Source organism: Pezoporus flaviventris, unplaced genomic scaffold (assembly GCF_033815535.1).
Source record: "Pezoporus flaviventris isolate CSIRO_AGI_PZ_B2104156 unplaced genomic scaffold, CSIRO_AGI_Pfla_v1 ptg000047l, whole genome shotgun sequence".
In the NCBI taxonomy this organism is placed as follows: domain Eukaryota; kingdom Metazoa; phylum Chordata; class Aves; order Psittaciformes; family Psittacidae; genus Pezoporus; species Pezoporus flaviventris.
In genome coordinates this window covers 667,152-688,365 of record NW_026892595.1, presented here as the reverse complement: position 1 = coordinate 688,365, position 21,214 = coordinate 667,152, and the positions used below count along the sequence as shown (strand labels likewise).

The following is a 21,214-nucleotide window of genomic DNA, read 5'->3' as shown; positions in this document are numbered from 1 at the left end:
TCTGTCTCTTCTTAATTTCCTTTATATTCTGATTCGGTTGATCAAACATGGACTGAGTGAGTGCATTTCCTGTACAATGTGGAACGTACCATAGTTGGGTTTAAAGTAGCTTCCCAGGAACAGTGCAGCTGTGGTAACAGATCCACATCTGCTTTGCCCCTCTGTATAGTTGGCATGAATTTAAGAAAATAAATTTTAAGAAAGGAAGCTATTTTATGTATGGTAGTTTCTAAGTTAACATTCTCAGACAATGTCAGAAACCCTGACATTCACTGTACATTCTCTGCAGTGTCTTCACCGACTCCTCAAATCAAACCTGGTTGAACTACAGTGAAAAACTTGCAGTGAACTCAGGATTATGAGGAATATAGCTTGTTCTAGATTTGCTGCCTTTGTAGCATCCTTAGCTTTTGTCTGTCTGCTCTTATTGTAGAGATGGGTGATGGCATAAAACACTGCTTTCTGGTTGAAAAAATAGCTTGCAGTATGATCTGGATTTTACATGATATTCCAATATTAGCTCCAATACTGTCACACATAATAGTTTTCTGAGGAAAGTCTGGAATTTAAAGAATGTAAGTGTCTTTTTCACTGGAGATATCAATGTAGCTTTATGTGCGGTGTCTTGTTTTTGATTAGTGCCCTATTTCAGTATGACTACCTATCCTTTTTAGTAAGTGATCAGAAATGGGAGCTGACAGGTGATTTCGGGTGCTATGAACATACGTATATGTGAATTTTCCCTCTCCTAAAGGTTTTTTAAGAAAGTCAAATTAGGAGGTAAGATCTGTATTTCCTGAAGCAACATCACTATTCCTGGAGTTTTTCTTTTGCATCTGCCAGGGACTATATCCAGGAAAGGCACTGAAAAGTATTTTTTAAACTAGGGTTAGCGTGCCTTAGAAGAAGAGCTGTAAAGTGAGTAAGAAAGTGGCTGGTAGCATGTATGGCCATAGGTGTTGCATTTGGGCCGAGGGGGAAAAGCTACTTTTCAGTTTCCTTGGGTATCAGTATTAAAAAAATATCTTGCTTAATTCAGGTGGAAATAAAGTAAACGATTCTGTTGTACCCCTCCCAAAACCAGTCCTTTAGGAGATGTAGTCAATCCGGAGGAGGGTTAGAGCATGGTGAAGAAAGGACTTGATTACCCTGAAGTAATAGATGCAGTGTGAAATTAAGGTGTGGTTTTAAAAGACATGGTGATGAACCTGAACCCTAAAAACAAGTTTCTACTGTAACTTGAGAGCTGCTCTGCTGGAAGCAATTGAGGACAGCATGGAAAGATTCAGTGTTTGGAGGATAATGCTAAGTTATTAGCATGATTCTCAGGTGAATGTGTTGAAATATATTTTGGTGATTGATCCTGGCTGGACACCAGGTGCCCACCAAAGCTGCTCTATCACTCCCCTCTGCAACACGACAGGGAAGAGAAAATATAACAAAAGCTTCTTGGGTTGAGATAAGGACAGGGGGAGATCATTCAGCAATTTTCATCATGGGCAAAACAGACTCAACTTGGGGAAATTAGTTTATTACCAATCAAATCGGAGTAGGATAATGAGAAGGAAACCAAACCTTAAAACACCTTCCCCCCAGCCCTCCATTCTTCTTAGGCTCAACTTCACTCCCAGATTCTCTACTTCCTTACCCCCAGCAGTGCAGGGGAATGGGGAATAGGGGTTGTGGTCAGTTCATCACACACTGTCTCTGCTTCTCCTTCCTCCTCACGAAAGACTCCTCACACTTTTCCTCTGCTCTATTGTGGAGCATCTTACATGGGAGACAGTTTTCCATGAACTTCCCCAATGTGAGTCCTTCCCTACAGTTCATGAACTGCTCCAGTGTGGGTCCCTTCCGTGGTGTGCAGTCCTTCAGGAGCCGGCTGCTCCCCCATGGGTCCCATGTGGGGTCACAAGTCCTGCAGCAAACCTGCTTCAGCCTGGGCTCTTCTCTCCATGGGGCCCCGGCTCCTGCCAGGAGCCTGCTCCAGAGGGGGCTTCCTGTGGAGTTATATCATCCTTTGGGCGTCCCTCCTCATCCAGTGTGGGGTCCTCCATGGGCTGCAGGTGGGTATCTGTTCCACCGAGACCCTCCATGTGCTGCTGGGCACAGCCTGCCTCGCCATGGGCTGCAGGGGAATCTCCACTTCTGTGTCTGGAGCACCTTCTCCTCTCCTCCTGCACTGACCTGGGTGTCTGCAGGGCTATTCCTCTCCCATTTCTCATTCCTCTCTCCTGCTGCAGTTACGTTCTTTCCCCCCACTTCTTAACTATGTTATCCCAGAGATGCTACCGCTGTCACTGATGGGCTCAGCCTTAGCCAGTGGTGAGTCTGTCTTGGAGCTGACTGGCATTGGCTCCTTCAGACATGGAAGATTTCTGGCAGCCTCTCACAGAAGCCACCCTTGTAGCCCTGCCCCTAACAAAACCTGCCATGCAAACCCAGTACAGTTTTCAGTACAGAAAGAAAGGCTTAGTGCCGTTACATATAGCCATAAGACCATACCTGGAGTATTGCATTCATGTTTGAGAAACATTATCTTAAGGCAGAACAAGTACAAACAAGGGCTGTATGTTTTCTGCAGTACAAAAATATCCTGAAATGGAGCATTATGAGGAGTAAGAACCCAGGATAGCAGCGTGACATGACAGTGGAGCTTACTCTTTGGCTGTCATGAGCAACACATTCCTTTTCCCCAGCTTAACTGAGTTCCACTCTAAAAATAGTTAGAATGCTGGCTTTTGCTGTTCCCTTTTGAAAGCTCTTCAGAATGCATGGTTAGAAACACTTCAGGATCGTGAGTTGAGATTGAAGGGATATTTCTGAGTTTGATTATTGTCTTGTTTTGGTTGTTATGAAAGAATTTTAATTTATGAATTACCTTTTATTAAGATCCTAAAACTTTCACTGATTAGAATTTGCTTTTTGCTGATAACTTTAAAATTATGTGAATTTTCAGCAGTAAACTTCATGAAATATTCACAAAACTGTTCTCAATTCTGACAGAAGTAGAGGGATAATTACATCAAGATATATAGTTACCCCTTATTGCTGAGTTGTGAAGTAGCTATCATCTAAAACTAGAAATACAGCATTTGGCAGTTCATGTTACTGGACAGCTTTCATCTGCTGTGACCTCAAAATATCTCAGTTATCTCTGTGGTACCTTATAAGTACAGATCCACGTTGTAACTTTGTTATCACAGATAGAATAAAGGTCATCTATTTTATTTGAAGATACAAACAAGATTATTGTAATTTTTATTCTTGTTTTAAATATAGTTAAACTAATTTTTGGCTTAATTTTATCTTTATTTGGGTCTGGCAGATTTATAAAGGGTTTTACTGACCTGCATATACGATACCTGATTTTCAAAAGTGGATGCCTAAAATTAGATGTCTCTCTCTGTAGCCTTGGTCGAGTTTTCAGGGGAACTGGAAACTTAGAGAAGGACTGTCTTTCAGCACTGGCATTGTGTTTTCTGATGCTGACAGGACAATCTGTGTCAGAGTATCTGAAAATCCAAGGTTATTCTCAGTTTATTTTGTTCTTCCTGATTAAAAAATATATCAGCATATTTTTTAATTAAATATTAATTATTAATAGATTTTAAAAAATAATTCTTTATCAAAACCTTTTTGAAGCATCCTCTGGAAAGTTGGAGTGGTGTACCCTATTCAGATTCAGTAGTTGAATTCAGAGATCTAGTTATGAAATCTAATTTTCAGCATCTGTATTTTGGGTATCACTGCTGTGTGTTGCCTGAACAGAGACTGAGCTCTGTTGCCCCTTGCAGACCTGTGGCTCTGTGATACTTCTGGGAGACTTCTGTAGAGCAGTTGTAGGCACTCAAATGCCACACTCAAACACTTGGCTGCACTTTGTTGTTTTTTTTTTTTAGCTAGAATGTCTGTCTACACAAAAGAAATAACTCTAATTTATTTTTTATTAGTATTCCTTTAAAAGTATGTATTGATTGAACAATTTGTTTTTTCCCCTTCTGATTCTGCTGGTCTGGATGCAGTGCGCTTATTTAGATGTTAATTTTCCAAGGCTATCATTGCTACCTTTGCATTTGTTTTTCCCTTTCACTTAGGGTAGATTTTCCGATTTTAAGACGGTGAGTTCTTAAAGGCAACAGATCTTTAAATGACTGACTAAAGAAATAGATCAGGTGCTTCCCAGTGAAGTATTTGCAGTTTCAGATCACAAATGAGATAAAGCTCAGATGGAAGTAGAACATGTTTAAGGTGCTACTATTATGAATTGCAGATCCAGGCAGGGCCAATTGAAATAAAAAAAACCCCAAACCTTATACAGGTAATATGACAAACTCATTTAATAGTAAAACCTGCTACAACAGTTTTACCTAATTCAGTTGGTTAACTGCTGTGTGTTAAGACTTATGAGGCGGCTACTAGTATTGTGCATAAGCAAAAGTATCTTGACAGTTTGGGCTGCTTCAGGTGGCTTCGCAGCCTCTCGGATACAGGTGATCTGTTTTCTGCAAGCTAAGAGCAGAATACACTGCTGTACTAGAGAACTCTTCTCTATGGCTGTTCAGGTACTTGCGGAGCTCAAGGGCCACAGCATCATGGAATGGGATGCTTTGTTCTTGTTCCATTTCTGACTCATGTTTTTAATAGGTTTCAGCAAACAAGATTGCGGAAGCAGTGTTGGGTACCTCATTCAGATGCACATAAATGTTTTGCTTCCCTTTTTTCCTGTCCTTCCCCCCCCCCCCCTTTTTTTTTTTCTTTCCCACAAAGGCTCGGAGGGTTAAACCTGTCTTCTTGTTTCACTTCTTTCCCCCGAGATTTCCAGCATATATGTAGGTGTTTGGAATTGTAGTGTGAACTCTCAGAAACAGCTGGATGCAAGTCATGCTGGCTTCACGACACATCTGACCTAAATAAGCCACCTGCCTTAGGAGGAGGGAAATTGTGCCCTTGGCTTCTGACTGTAAAGGAAACATTGTGTTTGACTAGCCTGCACTTGAGCATCCACTGTAGGCAGATAAGTCTCTCGTTTGTGGTGTTGCTGGGAGTTTGTTTGTTTCAAGACATGATGGAAGTAGTATACATAACTGCTTTTTGTTTTTCACATGTGTTAATAGCTTACTCCAAAATAGATCTTCAAGAGCCCATTGTATAAAATATGATTACCCTTAATGTGCGAAGGGGGTACAAAGCATGATAACTTTTACAACACAAGTGGATTTAAACTTCAAAAAAGAACCCAACCCAGCCCTTTCCCAATCACACTGTAAAGAAGGTTTTTTTCTTTTCTTAACTTTAGAGTAAAATTTGCTGGCCATATAGTTGATCCCATACCTGTTACTCTAATTGAACTGTTCTTGTGGGTTTAACTTTCTGTTAGTAAGATATAAAACATAATGATGTTGACATTTGCATAGAATACACTTTTGTTGATCTGAATTAAATTTTAAATTGTTGATACTTGATTTTCTGTTTATTCTTATTATAATACAGGGATTTTTTTACAACCTAATAAATGCAATATTTGTTTTATTTGTTTTTTTCCCTAGATCTGTTTTCTCCTATTTGCTGTTCTCTACATAGTTTCCTACTTCATAATCACAAGATACAAAAGGAAAGCAGGTAAAGTACAGTTTTTTTAATGTATTAACAATTTTGTCTTTCAAGTGAATAGTTGATTCTTTTTCTTTTGGCCTCCAGAAGGAAAGCGGAAGAACTAGTTCTCTGACCAAAAGTGTTTCTCAGGCTGCCAGACTGATCTAATTCTATACGCTGCTCTCTTGCCTTCTGTCTGCTCCCTTTTTCCCTGAGCCACAAGTTCCCAACACCTTCATTGTGCCTACTCTGGCACTTCCCACTTCAGTGTTCCTTCTACTGTCGCTAACCAAGGGAAGAAGTGCACTGAAGCATCTCAGAAAAGGATCAGTGAGTTCTGTAGCTAGCACTCTGTGATTGAATGACAGTGGGTGCCTGTTATGGAGGTTGTGTGGATGGCCACAATCAGTTTTTCTGTTTTGGCTCTAAATCTAAACTGTTTAGAGAGGTAAGAAAGGTTAAAATTTCAAGTAGATGTTTCTGCTTCCCTTGCCTTTAGATCCTCTTGTTCTCCTTTTATTCTGGAAAAGCTGACCTGAGTATCTTCAGGCTGTGTTTTAGCACAAGAATCAAGTTCAGAGCTTTAGCTGGTAAAGTGAAAAAGTTGTCAGTAATACAGAAGGGAAGTATTGGATTTCTTCTAAACATGCCTTGTTTGCTCAAATACAGTTGCTTCAGTGTTCTTAACTTGTTACTCATGACCGCACCACCCCTTGAGATAATCCTGTATATGTTTTTTTTTCTTTGGAAATATTGTCTGAAACTACTCTGTAGCAGCACCTGTTATTTTCTTCTATGTTTCTTCTAAAGACAAATAGCATAAAAATCTGTATAAAATGGCAGAATCTTTCACTCTTGACAGCTTATATCACCCTTGGCGTTCGGTAATAGTCATGGTGGAGAAGCATTCTTATGCATGACAATCTTGGCACTTTGAACTTTACTGGAAACTGTTGATTGAGTTGTAGTAACCTGTGTTATGATAGAACTGAATTCATGTTTAAAAAAGTAAACTCTTTAAGAAATTTAATACCTTGAAAAAAAATGTACATCTCTTTGAACATGGAAAGTAAGGAGGTTGGGTGCTGTCTTCTGATCCTGATATGTAGTTTGGATACTACAAGGCTGCTACCACTTGGAGATAGGGAAGAACAGGGAGGGGGAACGGATTTGGCAAACACTATTGGATATCCAGGCACTTTTATTACTCTCTGGTAGTTGATGTTATCACCTAGTCAGAGGAGCTGTTCTGCAGCTGTCCTGACTTTAGGAAAGTTTTCTGAGGATTTACTAAGGTGAACTTTTGTAGCCTACTAGGATCTTCCTGAGTTAACACATCTGGAACTCTTTTAGGACAAATTGTTTGTTGTTTCTACAGCAGGCACTTTAGCCAGAATGATTCATAAGAGCTCTTGATTTAGTCTCTCAAAGCAGCATGAGATTCCCATAAAACTCCAGAACAATAACCCAATGTACTTTCACAGAAGAATTTCAAAATAGTGTGATGTTAATGGCTACATGTTTATTTCAAGTGTGTGCATGACTCTTAAGAACTTGAAATGCCTGGCTTTATTTATTCTTAGATTTTAAAATACATTGAGTTACCACTCACGGAAAACCTGAGAGACATAAAAGATGACTCCAAAGTGATTTCAAATGTACAAATGCATACGTTTGTGTACAGATGTATCTAGAGAAGGGTATAAAGGGTAAATGAAGGCTATGTTATTGATTAACCTCTGAGTTAAATGTTGATTTCAAAAAGTTGGAATAATAATTGAGGACTAAGTGAACAAAAATAAACTAAAATGGGAAATACCAGAGGGGAAGCCATGAGGTTTTAAATCCAAACCAACTCTCCTTCTGCCCCCACCAAATCCCTAGGAGTTGGGATGAATAAAGGGAAGCAACCAAGGGGTCATCACTGGTGTTCTAGGTATGCTTTCTAGTTTTTAAAATGGTCTTAATATTGGAAATGAAACTTCTGGTTAGGCATTTATAGTAGTTGGTTGGACCTTAGAACAGTAGCTTGCTTGCTCTCTGTGGTTTCAGAAATGCCCAAAGGGACAGTTTGTAGCAGCAGCCATGGTAGTAGTAGTCTGAAAGCTTGTTTGCTGTAGAGCCCTCTGGAAGATGTTTCCAGGAAGTTTTGATCTGCATATTTAAATAAAGTGAAAACTTCATAGTTACATTGATTTGAAAGGAGCTTCAGACAAGCAAAAAAAGAAAAGAATGATCTCTTTTGTTATGAAAATTTGCAAAATATTGATGCTAATAAATTCTTTTAGTAATTCTAAACTTTAATGGTAAATTAAAATTGTGCCTATGTATATATATTTTAGCTTGAGGAAAGATGACTAAGTATTGAATATAACCTGCTGTCATTTAATTTTCAGATGAGCAAGAGGATGAAGATGCCATCGTTAACAGAATATCGTATGTATAGCTCTTTATAGCAGATTTTTTCCTCTGTATATATTGTTGTAATAGGAAACTTTTATTCTTGCAAATAAGTAACAGTATATTATAACTGTGACAGCAAATAGATTGCTAGAGGGCAGAAGAAAAAGACTTAATCAAGTGGTGCTTTGAATTGTGAAAGGCATGACGAGGCAAGGCAGCTTGGTTTAGGGCTTTTTTTTACCCGTGGCTTTCCTGATAAGCGTGATGTTGGCCAGAATATTGCATGAGCACCTGACACAAGAGGTAGAATTCATGCTTGACTTCTGCACCTAAGTTTAGGTCTCTAAAATGTAGTGTTTATATGGGAGGCAGTTGTCTTTAAGTTCTCACTGTAGTTGATGGAAGTCCTGTCAAGGGAGGCAGTGGATCCTGGAAAGAAAGTTATCTCACCCTGAAGTAGACATCTGTATTTGATCATTTAAAATACAAAGCTTAAAACAGGGTAACAAATGGAAGACAAGCACTTGCCAGACCTCTTGGTCTGCCAGCAACTCATCTCCTCTTCCTGTTCCTTTGTAAAGCTAGATGTTAAACTGTCTATTATAAATATGTCTGAAGATTTACAGAATACCTGTGAGCTGTTGCTGCCCTCTCAGTTACATGATTTGGTAAACCATGTGGAGTTGCTTATTTCAATGTTCTTAGCTCTTCTGCGGTGGCACTGTCATCCCCTTGGAAGGAGAGGTCATTGAGTGTTTTATTGATTTGTCTTGTACCCTGGGAAAGTGCCGAGAACATTGCAAGCTGTTCACTTTTAGTTGTGCATTTGTGTCAAGCTTCAGAGATGTACAAAGATGATGTAAATCTTTAGGCACATGTCTCTCGGTAGTGTCTGATAACAATCTTTTATATAAAATTGAAATAGTTATTGCCACAAGATATACTTCAGATCTAGAGACAAATACATGCTTTTGCATGCTATGAGGAAATGTTTCCCTCTCAAGTAGAGGAGCATCTCCGCTGTGTTTTTAAGACTACAGGGAAGGCTCTTCTAAATTGAAGATTTTTGTAGCAGCTGTGGTCTTAGCCTCATTCTGAATGTTTTAATATTCAAAGAGTCTAAGAATCTTGTTAACTGTTACCCCACTCGCATACCTATTTTCTAGCTTAGCTTTAAAATGCATCAAGTATCAGTTGTAAACACTGTTTTTAATGTGAAAGCAGAGTAAGGCAGGATTAGCACTTCCACAGAGTAATAGCCTTTTGCTAAAACTATTGTTATAAATACAAAATGCTTCTTGTTCTTTTGGCCTAAGCTTTCTTGTTCCTTAAGTGTGCATGCTATTTCCCAAAAGCCATAAAATAACTTTCAAACATATGCAGGTGGGTATTTCTTTGTGTAGCTTAATTGTCAGGACTTACTGGGGAGAAAACAAAGACAAACTGCTGTATCACCTTGAAAGGCTGTAATGTGTTAGGCTTCATAATTCTGTCTTAGAATACTTAAACATCCTTAAATAAAAGAAAGAATACCTCAAAATCATGTAAGAGTATTTTTTTTAAATAAAATTAGTCACTCAGACTGTAAGTATTGTGTGAATAAACAATGGATTTGTACACTTTTAGTGGAAAGTAAGATTTCTGTAAGCAGCTTACTGACAATCCTGTTGTAGGAAGAATCTACTTAAGTTTTATCTTTTTTGTTACGGAATTTTGAGAATTAATTTTATTCTAGCATTGGGTTAGTTCTGTAAGAATATAATTTTTATTTTTTTTTTTCATTTTGAAGAACACAGTTCTATTCAATGCCACAAGATGGCATTTGATATAAGTTGTATTTGGGATCTAAAAAAGAAAAAGCTGAAATATTTCTGAGACTTTTTCTGTATTGACTTTGCATCCATTAGAAAACCCGAACCTATGAGACACTTGAATAGCACTCACATTTTAGGAATTACAAGCTGCCCTGATTTCAAAATGTGTAAAAAGAGTATAGATAGTGATTTTTCTTCCCCCCCCCCCATTCTGAGAGTGTGTGTAATGAAAACTGAAATAGGAGAGTTAAGATATTCCTTGAACTTGAGTAATTTAATGTGTGTATGGCATTGGAATTGAATATATGCAGGTCTCGGAGAGTAATTGTGGTAGCTGGTAAAAACTAATTATTTTTACTGGATTCTGTAAACTATTCGGTATTTGAAATATGCTTTTTAGAACTGAAATATTGTGGAAATCAGTTTCTCCTGCCCCTTTACAATGTAAGAATGTGTTGCCTTCAGACGCTAATTAGCAGGTAGGCTAACGACTTTTTTTTCCCCTTGTTCAGAGCATGTTGGTGGTAACAGTGGTGCATTTCTTTAAATTTCAGGCTGTTCTTGAGCACCTTCACTCTAGCAGTTTCAGCTGGTGCAGTCCTGCTTCTACCTTTCTCAATAATCAGCAATGAGATCCTGCTTTCTTTTCCACAAAACTACTATATTCAGTGGTTAAATGGCTCACTAATTCATGGTTAGTACTCAGCATAATGTAATTAAAATGGATGTCTTCATTATACATGCAAAGATATGTTCTTATTTTCAAACTAATAACTCTATTTTAACCTAAGATGCTAATTGAGTTTTTAACATGTTACTGGCTGGTTTTGCTGCTGTGTGATTTATCACAAAAGTCTGTCTTAACTGTTTTGTTGTGTGTTGGTTTTTTGTTTGTTTGTTTGTTTGAAGAATTATGCAGACTTCATGGGATTAAACCAAATTCACTGTTATAAATATTAGTGTAGAGTAAAAGTTACTAGAAGCTAACTTAAAAGCACACTGTCCAAACTTCTTCCTCATGTGTTAAAGTGAGATTCATAAGGCTGTCTTTATGATGATACATGTAAATTTATTCTCAAAATAATAATTTGTTTCATGAAACTTGCTATGAGCGTTTGGGATTGGATAGTTAAACTGCTAATGATGTAGTTGTAAATAAGGAAAAGAATAGAATATAAATGTATTGAGTGTGATAGAGGTGCAATAAAAATAAACTCAAGGAAAAGATGCAAGAAAAGACTATCACTCACACTTTCTGCAATGATGCCTTGATGTCTGGCAGTGAGTTTTGCATGCTTTCCAATATTGGTTAACATGCCTACAACTATGATATGTACAATTTATACTAATATTTGAAAATAATTTGGATACTTCCATGTGTCTAAGGGAAATAACTGATGGAGACAGGACAGTCTTTAGTAGATCTGGCTTGAGAAGGGAGATAGTACCTCTGCTATAAAACAATTTAATCTGGAACAAATAACTTACAAGCTAATAGTGCTGTCCTTCTGCTCTTGTGAAGAGAGAATAATTGGACTCGGGAGGATTTTTCTCTGAAAAGTGTACACTTTTTGCTAAATATTCAATAATACAGAGAACTAATGAATTTCATTATCTCTAACTTGCAAGAGTGTGGTGTTTGGTGTTTTTTTTAATTTGTTTTAAACAAATGTGGATAGGTGAAGACAGGAAGTAATGCATGTTGTCTGTTATCTTTCTGAAACTGGCTGGGTGTTTTTTGTACTATCTGGATGGTAAAAGAATTTTTTTTCTTTTAAACCCATGAATAAGGAGGGGTCGACTGGAGGTGTGACCCTGACCAGTGATAGAATAGTTTTAAGACCTCTGAAGTGCGAAGAAGGAAAACAGTAGAATAAAGACATTAGATCTTGAGAGAGTAGACTGTCCTCTTCAGTAAATGTGTATATGGGACCTTACTGGAGAATATCCTGAAGGCGAAGGATGCCAGGAGAGATGTTTACTTTCAAGGATAACCTTCAAGCATGATAATGTGTACCTTGGCGTGCAAGAAAATGAGCAGGTGTAGTAGGAGATTGACTTGGCTTAATAGGGAACATGAGCTCAAAACCAAAGTGTACAGAAGGTAAAGTAGGGATGAACTGCCCAGAAGGAGTGTTGAAATATCACCTGGGTTAATATCCTGGTGTGAAATTAGGGAAGCCAGGGCACAGCTGGATTTGTAACTGGTGAGGGGGTTTATATAGAGCCAGCTTCTTCTCTGGTATGTGCAGTGAGAGGCAAGAAGCAATGTTTGCAAGACACAAAGCAACAGCTCTTCACAGCAGGGATGGTTGAACACTAGAAAAGGTTGTCCAGAGAGTTCTAAATCCTTGAAAGTCTTTAAAACTCACCTGACTAAACCTCTAAGCAGCCTGATTGCACCTGCAGTTTAGCTGTTTTAAGCAGCAGATCTGACTACATGACTACAGAGGTTTTTTCTAGTTGAGTTACTCCCTGATCTGCTCTGTCACACATCATGGGGGATTGCTAATTTGGTATGAGACACACCATCTCCTACATTGGAAAAAAAACAGCCCAGCGAGTCTCATTTTTCACAAGGATTTGACTGCTCAGATTTATATTCTTTACTCTCAAATATGAAAAGGAATATTTATGGAAAATAACCCTTCCTTCTGTGTCTGAATTAATTTTGAAAAAACGACAATCAAATATTTTAGAGGGAGAAAATTTACATCATAACTGAAGAAATTTTCATTCTGTCAGTTGCTACAGCACTTGAGAAAACTTGGGTTAATTAGGAATTTGCTGGTAAAAATAGCTGTTGCATAGGAAGGTCTTCAGATTTCCCAGTGACCATCATCTTTTGATTTTAATGGGACAATCTTTTGAAAGTGCCACTTTATGCATACACAGTATTACATATATTTCATAAGTCAAATAGTAACTGCTAGCAAGGGAATAAATTCGGCATCTTGTTGTTTCCAAGTTTGACTCAGTACTGCAAAGCTTATGCTAGGGGTAGACATAAATGAACTAAACCAAGATTCACCACAATTGCTGTGAAGACTTCAGAATTTGGATTTTGGATATGACGACAGGTTTTTGCTACTGCAGCTTGACAAAAGTTTAGTGTGCTTTATTTCAAAGCCTTACCTTAGGGAAGGGCTCCCTCATGTGGTGTTCACTGGGTTTGCACAATAGCACTGCACTGCTCTGTAAAAAACCGTTCCGTGTAGTGGCAATACCTTTTTGAAGTTATTTATGAAATATCTGCTCAAATTTTGATAGCTAATAGTTCTATCACAAGCAGTCAAGTCCAGAAGATATTCATATCTCCATAATACTGTCTAGCATAGGCTTCATATACGGTTTGCATACTGCTTTGCAAATATTATCAAATGGGAAGATTTGTGTTACTTTACAATACAACACTTTAGTTTTGCCGGATTTATCAATTACAGATGTAGTCTGAGGTACTTGAATGTAGTATTAAGGGGTTTTATATTGTAGACTGCTGCATTAGTTGTGGCATGTAGAATAATAGAAAATATATGCCTCTAATTTTTGAAACTATGCAGAAGGCCCATATCCATGTCCAGAACAAACACTCTCATATAATGCATGTTGAACTAAACCCAGAAATTCTTCTGACAGCTGCATGTTCATTTACGCTGTTGTTGGATACAACCACCAGGTGGGGGTAAAATGCAACGAAACTGCCAGGAGTAGAAACCCACCAAATTGCTGAGGATCTGATCTGTTCGCCAAAGACTGAGAGATTGTTAATTTTTATGTTTTATTAACTTGTTTTATGGGGGATATTCTTAGGTTGCTGCAAATGCAGGAAAAAAAAAGTAAAATATTCCAGTAAGCTGCTTAAAGCTTTTTTATATGTTGATGTCTTCAAGTCTCTCTCATGTAATTTTATGATGCAGTGTAGTGTGAAATAATTATTTTTCTGGGTCCATTTTAATTTGACTTCTGAAATGTCAAATTAGGATAAGACACACGTCAGGGGAAGAAGAGAGCCTTGTGTGTTCCTTACTTTGAAGAAAGTATATGTGTATCAGGAGGAGTATAGAACTGTCCTTACCTCTCATAACTTTGCATGTATATTTTACCCCTGTAACTTAATATTCTGTAAACGTGGTTCCTATCAGCTGCTAATGTGTAAATTTCTGGATTTCTTTTAAAAACACCACAGATGTACACCGCTCTCCCCTCTGTTAAAATACTCTGCACATACCATGCAGCTCCTAAGGACTGTTCTACATTGTAGATCTACATGTGATACAGCTGCTGAAATTAGGACAACCAGGTATTTGGCTTTGTGTTAGGTAGCTGAAGGCACTATTTGTCCTCAGAGAAAATAGCTGAAATGAGACCCTTACTCCATCTCATAGTATTTCTACCCTGACTCTTTTTCTGGGAAAAAGACACCCCAAAACCAAATCAAGCCAGCAACCAAAACCAAACGCAGACTATTTGAGTTAGTGTACTCCTGGTAAGGGCTGTTAATCACATTCTTGCTGATGTTGCTATGTGTGAATGTTTCTTGAATGGTAACTGGAGCTTCTTGGCTAAGCAAATTCAAAAGGAAAAATCCCCCTCTTTGTTAGCTGCAGTTTAGCTACCTTTAGGCAGTCTGTTTTCTTTAGCAACTGAGTATTATATTTCACGCATCGTTTAGAGTTTTCTTATTTTGTTTTCTTAAGCTTATTGGGCTAAATTTGGGTCCTGGTCCTATTAATTGCTGAATTAGATTTCTTACCCTGTCTTTCCTCCCTCTGTTTTTGTTTCTTGTTGAAGTTTAAATAATTTCCTTGAAAGAAAAAGGAAATAATATGGTGAAAGCATTTTTAAGGAGATGTAGGTGAAGGTAGCTGCAAAGTATTTTACGTTTGGAACTAAACACAGGAATTTCTCTCAATAGTGAATTCCCCAGACATTCAGTAAATGTCTCTTTCCTCGCCTATTCTTTCTAAAATGGATGATTTCAAAGAAGAAAATGAACAAGCCTATTCATGAGAAGAAAGAAATAAACAAAGCTGTTAGTTCAAATTTTCTTATCATGAGGGATGTTCTCTTTTGGATTTCAGGTGATACAGTATAGTCTTGTGTAATTGTGGAAATGTGTGTGTTTTGGGAAAGGTGGCCTTGTTTTCTCAACTATAAAATAAAAGCTGTGTTTTTGGGATGCAGAACATGTGACACTAGTTGAATCTGTTAGCTGCTAAATTGCAGGTAAGCTGCTGCTTTTAGAAGGAAGAAACTGCATCCTGCACAACTTTTAATAGGATGATTGATGATGGGTTCATGTTTAGGCACCAGAAATTGTCTGTTCAGAAAGTGTTCATCTTAGATCTTAATAGAGCAGATACCCTTAATGGAGATTAGTTATCACTTCAGGTTGTTTTCTAAACCTTTTCCCTTCCTGCAGATGTCACATGTGTCTTACAGATGTCCTAATTTTAGTCACTTCTAGATTTTTCACCTAGATCACAGAATGGTTGAGTTTGGAAGGGACTTCTGGAAATAATCTAGTCTGACTGCCCTGCTCCCAGCAGGTTCAGAGAAGGCTGCTCAAGACAGTACCCATTTGGGTTCTGAATATGTTGAAGTGTGGAGATTACAAAACCTCTATGGGCAAGTTGTTGCGCTGTTTGACTACAGTAACAGTGGAAAAAGTTTGGGGTGTGTTTTGGTGTGGATTTTTTTTGTTTGGGGTTTTTTGTTTGTTTTTTTTTTCCCTTCCCTCCCCTTCCCCCCCCACTCTAATGTTTCAGTAGGTTTTTTAGTTCATGCATATTGTCTCTTCTCCATTCACTGAATACCACTGTGAGAAGTCCAACACTGGTTTCCTTTCCCCCTCTCTCATCAGATACTTATGTACATTGTGTAAATCTCCCTAAGTCAACACTTTTCAAGGCTAACCAGTTCCAGCTTTCATAGCCTCTCCTTGAGTGACAGGTGCTTCAATCCTTAATAATTTTCATGGTCATTTGTTGGCCTTGCTCCAGTATAGCCTGTCATGTATGGAGGAGCCCACAGCTGGATGCAGTTCTCCAGATCTGTGCTACTAGTGCTAGTAGCTCTGCTACTGAGCAGAGAGGAAGGATCACCTCCCTCAAGCTGCTGGTAACACTTCTAATGCAGTCCAGGATGCTGTTCACATTTGCTTCAAGGGTATGCTGCTGGCTTGTGTTCAACTCCTCTAAGGCCTTTCCTACAAGGCTGCTTTTGGGATGATTGGTCCCCAGTGTGCTGTCAGTCCATTTGCTCAGCTTCCTGAGGGTCATCTGAGTGGCAGGCAACTGCTCCTCGCCATCTTGTATCTTCAGCAAAATTGCTGAGTGTGCACCCTCTTCCGTCATCCAGGCTATGAGTGAAGATGTTAAACCCAGTATTGTCCCCCTGGGATATACCACTGGTGGCTGGCTTCCAGCCTGACTTTGTATTGCTGGTCATAACTGATTGATCCCAGAAACTCAGCCAACTTTCAGTCCAAATCAGAGTTCACTTACTTAGCCCATACTTTGTTAATTAGACAATGAGGAGATTAATGGGAGGTGATGTTTAAAGCTTTTGATCCAGAAAATCCACTGATCTCTTGCCCACTAAACAGTTATCTCATCATGGAAGGCTGCTGTTGGTGTTACTGTGATGGTGGCATTTGTATGTTGCTCCTGTTAAAATCCGTGATTTGCTTGAGTTTCTCTTGGAAAAACTATGGAAGCGAGTACACTGAATTTTGGGAGATTCACTGATAGTAGTAGAATATCTTTGTCCTAAAAACTCTGTAAATGGTTAACTAAAGAGCTTTCAGTGGTATGTTGTGGAAGTAGTCCACCTGAGCTTGCAGCCTGGCTCACAAGATTTCATACGTTTGCTGCTATTCTAGTTGGTATCCAATTTTTGTTTCAAGATTGTTATACAAAGACATGATTATTTTTCAGACCTATAAATAACTCTGTATCATAAAAATCTGTCTTCTGTTAGACTTGTATGTATACTACATTGTTTTATGTAAGGGGAGAAATGGGATATTTTTAACTTTTAAAGCTAAAAGCCTTAAAATTTTTTTTCTTGTTTGTTGCAGGCTTATGGAATCTTGCCTCTCTTTTTTCGAATTTATGTTTGTTTGTATTGATGCCCTTTGCCTTTTTCTTCTTGGAATCAGAAGGATTTGCTGGCTTAAAAAAGGTAGGAAAATGCTATTAAATACAAAGTAATTATGGTACGCATTCAATTTTTAGCTCTTGTTTCTGATGAAACTACAAATTTGGGAGGATTTGGTGCTGGAATGTGTATGCTTATGTGAATGCGTATATATGAGTGAATGTTTTTGCCTAAGCAGGTGAAGCGAGTATTTGGTGTGTGGCTGTGAGTAAGCTTAGGGGAAAAATGAAGGTCCTTGAAAAGCCATTTATACTGAGATGGAGGAAATGACTGAATTTGTTTCTTTAATAAAATATTTTAATCAAAAATTTATTTTTTGAGAAATGATTTTTCTGGGATGCTAAATGGAGAGAAGGTTGAATAAATACACTAGAAATAAAGTAACAAGAGAAAGCAATACAGGCTTCTTGCTAATGGGAAGGGTGATTAAGTAACAGATGACCTAGAGAAAACAAGCTCGACTTATGAATTTTAAACATTAACAAACATCCCCCAAAAGTTCCAAGTGTTGTCAGGATTAACAATAATATGTTAAGAAAACTGTCATAAATGGGTAGAGAATAACTGAAAACCTTAAACCTAGTTGTATGTATTATACACATATATATGAAAGGGCTGAGTATTTCAGCAAGGCGTGGAATTTGGCGAAGCACTTCCTGAACAGTAGGATGATAACGATTATATTAATACGTTAACTAAAGAAATATAATGAAAATTGCTTTAATGGGAAGAACAGCAAAATGAATTTCAAATCGTAAATATCAAACTGTCTGGAGGCCAATTGTACCACATTTTCATTAATCTTTATGATCCAAATGATTACATTTTTGTTTTTTAATGATGGTGTGCTTAAGGGAATTCTGTGCTCTTTAGATGACAGTTATTAGAAAGCAAAGGGTCTTGAAAAGTGATCTGAAATCAGGAAAATGAAATGCATTAAAGATGAGTACAAAAGATGATGAGTCATTGGATCACATGTAACAAATCAACAAAGGGATGATTGTAGTGGGGAGGAAAATGTAATTCCCAGTTGCACTGAAAGGAACTGGCATTGAGGCAATGAAGTTGCCATTTGTGTTCTCAGGAGAATTGGGAAAAACTCAGCTGAAGTACTGCATTCAGTTTGGGATTTTAAGGTTCACATGGATACTTAGAGAGAAAACAGAGGACAACAACAGCAAAGATAGATACTTGGAGAGTATAGCATGAAGGAAAATGTCAATTCAGAGAATGTGGGGGAAAAAAAAAACACCCAGATTTTACTCTGTAGCTGACGTTACTGAGAGGTTACATATACTGAGCAATACATCTGTGTCAATGGACTTGTGGGACCCAACCAAGATGGTGTGTCACTACTGGGTTGGTGCAGCCCTTTCTGAGCTGTTGATGCTACTGCAGTTTTATTTTGTATTGACTAGACTGTAGATGTGTATGTTACTTCAATTACAACTTTGGATGGCCAAGATAGTAAGTTCACCTTCAAAGGAGTTTGGTGATGGGCTGCTATGTTTAACTGCATTTATCCCTCTTGGCTTGAAAGCACTCTGCATCTTCCATCACTTCAGATATCCAGAGGACTAAGAGAACTTTTAGCAACTCGTTTTGTCCTGTTAGTTTTTAGGTGGAGGTGGCTCTGTTTTCCTTTTGACTCCAAGTATCTAGCCACAGCTAATGTGTATCTTTTATTCTTAAAAAAAAATAAACTAACTGATTTTTAGTGGAGTTGGTCTCTGGTAGCCCAACCAAAACCAAGGATTTTCTCCATTGGTGTATCATGGAGATATGGTGTATCATGGACAGTATTTCTGGTATGTCCCCTTGACTTGTACATTTGTTCTGGCTCCAACCAGCAGGTGCATCATCTATCTCAGCTTCGTTAAACTTGCACTTCACATAAAACTTCAGTTACAGTGTAACTTATAAACTTATGATACTGGCTATCAATAAACCCCATTCAAGATAAATACGATCACCATTACATGTTTACACTTAGAAGCATTTGTGACTGGATGAGATAGAACCATAATCTGTCTGCAGATGTTTGTTTTGTTTTTGTTTTGTTACTTCGCTTTCTTCTGGATGTTTTTGGTATGTCCCAAAAGCCAGGTCTGATTCTTAGTTACAGATAGTCATGGCCTTTGTCCAGTGTCTGTTCTACCTGGCTGCTCTGTTTAAAAGTATCCAAAATGGATGTGGACATACTGGATTGTTTTACCAGCTTTGAGTGAGCCCAAAGGCTACTGGTGAAGATGTAGGAATTGTAGTCTATTTAGGATGAACATACTGTGTCTTTGGTCACTTTTCTTAGAAAGCAGCAAATGTCACTTCTGGGCTAAGTTGATAGTTAAAATTGAGTTTGCTGTTCTTTTCCCGTTCTCATGCAGATACATGATTCTACTTGCAAGAAGTACTTTGTGTATATAATTTAAAGAAATACATCATGTAATAGGGTCATTAGAATCTGGGAAAATTTGTGGTTACTTGAACTTGGGATTACATGTAAGCTTTTTGGTTCTAGAATCTTTGACTGGTACTTCCTGTCTTTGTTTTCCTTAAGTTTTGACACATTGCTTATTTCTTTTCAGAGAAGACTTTGAGACAATGATTACTGTGTAGAATTCTGGTACTTGCGCAATATAATCAAACACAAAATAATTTGTAGAAGTTTGATTTTTTTTTTTAAACTTTTTTTTTAAACGGCATATTGTCTTTCATCACTCAGAGTAATGGGCCAAAGAGATTCAACATCGTTCAAATACTACTGTTAACTGGCAAAATCGGATTTTAGTGATCTCAATTTGAAAGAGCATTTCATACATTTGGCAAAACTTTTGTCCGTAAAGAGATGAACAATCTACTGTAAATGTGAAGGCATTCATTAAGGAGGCTTGGCACAGGATATTTAATCTTTAATCTTTCAGTTAAGAATTGGATGCAGGAGTAGGGAAAGCAATTGATTCTAGATACTCAGCTTAGCTCAAAATTTGGGTAAAAGAATTGTTCCTGTGGAAGCTTTTATGCATGTTGTCTTGAACTTGTCATAGAATTACCTTCATTAGAATGAATACTTGGGTCACTTGAGATATAGGTGTGCAGAGTCAGGATGTCTATTTGAAGGTGTTCATGTAAGAATTGCTTGTTCAATTTTAATAGAAGTTCTGAAAATGAATGATTAAAGGAAGTTCAGATCTGAAATTAAATGTTTGGGGTTTCTTATTTCATTTTTTTGACAGATTTTTGTTCAGCTTAAATTGCAGCAGTACTCTTAGTCATTATCACATATGGGCCTGTTGTGCAAAGTATTTAGCAATCTGTGTGCTTGTCATAGGTTATGCTGTAGAAGTTGATTTTATGTATTCACTGTAATGTGACCATTTTGGGGGTTATGATATTTCATCTAGCTCATAGGTTACTATTACAAGCTTCGTGTCTTCTCTTTCCATATTCTTTTAAGGAAGTATTGCCCCTTCACTATTTTAAATTTCATGAATTGGAATGGGTTTGATTAACCATTTTCCAATTTACTATAGCTTATTTTCTTGGTTGCCGGTTTACTTTCTAAATGGCACATGGCCCCTCATACAGACTCTTTTGATTCCCCAGGGCAACAGCTTAAAACAAAACAACCAATGACTTGCATATTGTGCAGAGGAGAGAAATACGGAAATTAGGCACTCGCCTTAGAGTGATGTAGGGTTGTACCAAAAATTGAACTGATTATCTGCCTAGTTTTTAATGAAAAGTACTGTGTTAATTCCAGAAGGGCATATTGGGTCTAAGGGGATTGACCATGCCCTTTTAAAAAGCTCTTCTGTGTTACAGTTAAGTCTGCAATTGCCATTCAATAGAACTACTGTTATCAGGAAAATAATTATAAAAGCAACATTGGGGGTGTATAATACATTTATGTATATCTTTATGTAAATATATGTGCATGCTGTGTGTGCATTTATGCACACACTTATTTTGATGCACACATGTGAATTGGGTTTTTCAGGACTACTGAAGTAGTTTGAAGTCACTGTGATGTATTTCACCTTACCTGATGTTATTAACTGAGCTATTGAAGTACCTGAAGTAACTTTAATCTCCTGAATCAGCGTTAAAAACTTTTTTATGTTTTTATATTCTTCTTGTCTTCTTTTGTAGAGCCTGAGCATAGAGTTATATTTCTTGTTTAGATACTCTTTCAAGTCTTTGCCACTAGCCTGCTCAAATTCTGTAGTATAATTATGAAACAA

The 21,214-nt window shown here is 37.7% G+C and overlaps 1 protein-coding gene across 4 annotated transcripts in view; it reads left to right on the top strand.

Moving 5' to 3' along the window:
• The window catches only part of LMBR1 (limb development membrane protein 1), an 83,358-nt gene that overhangs the window by 14,668 nt on the left and 47,476 nt on the right, over positions 1–21,214 (top strand). For 2 of the 4 annotated variants that reach the window (XM_061468003.1, XM_061468002.1), the window contains exons 2-5: positions 5,550–5,622; positions 7,992–8,031; positions 10,367–10,506; positions 16,894–16,997. In XM_061468003.1, the coding sequence (XP_061323987.1) occupies positions 5,550–5,622; positions 7,992–8,031; positions 10,367–10,506; positions 16,894–16,997 (357 nt within the window). Of the gene's footprint in view, positions 1–5,549; positions 5,623–7,991; positions 8,032–10,366; positions 10,507–14,595; positions 15,039–16,893; positions 16,998–21,214 lie in introns of those variants that run through there. The other 2 variants (XM_061468004.1, XM_061468005.1) reach the window with 2 other exon arrangements.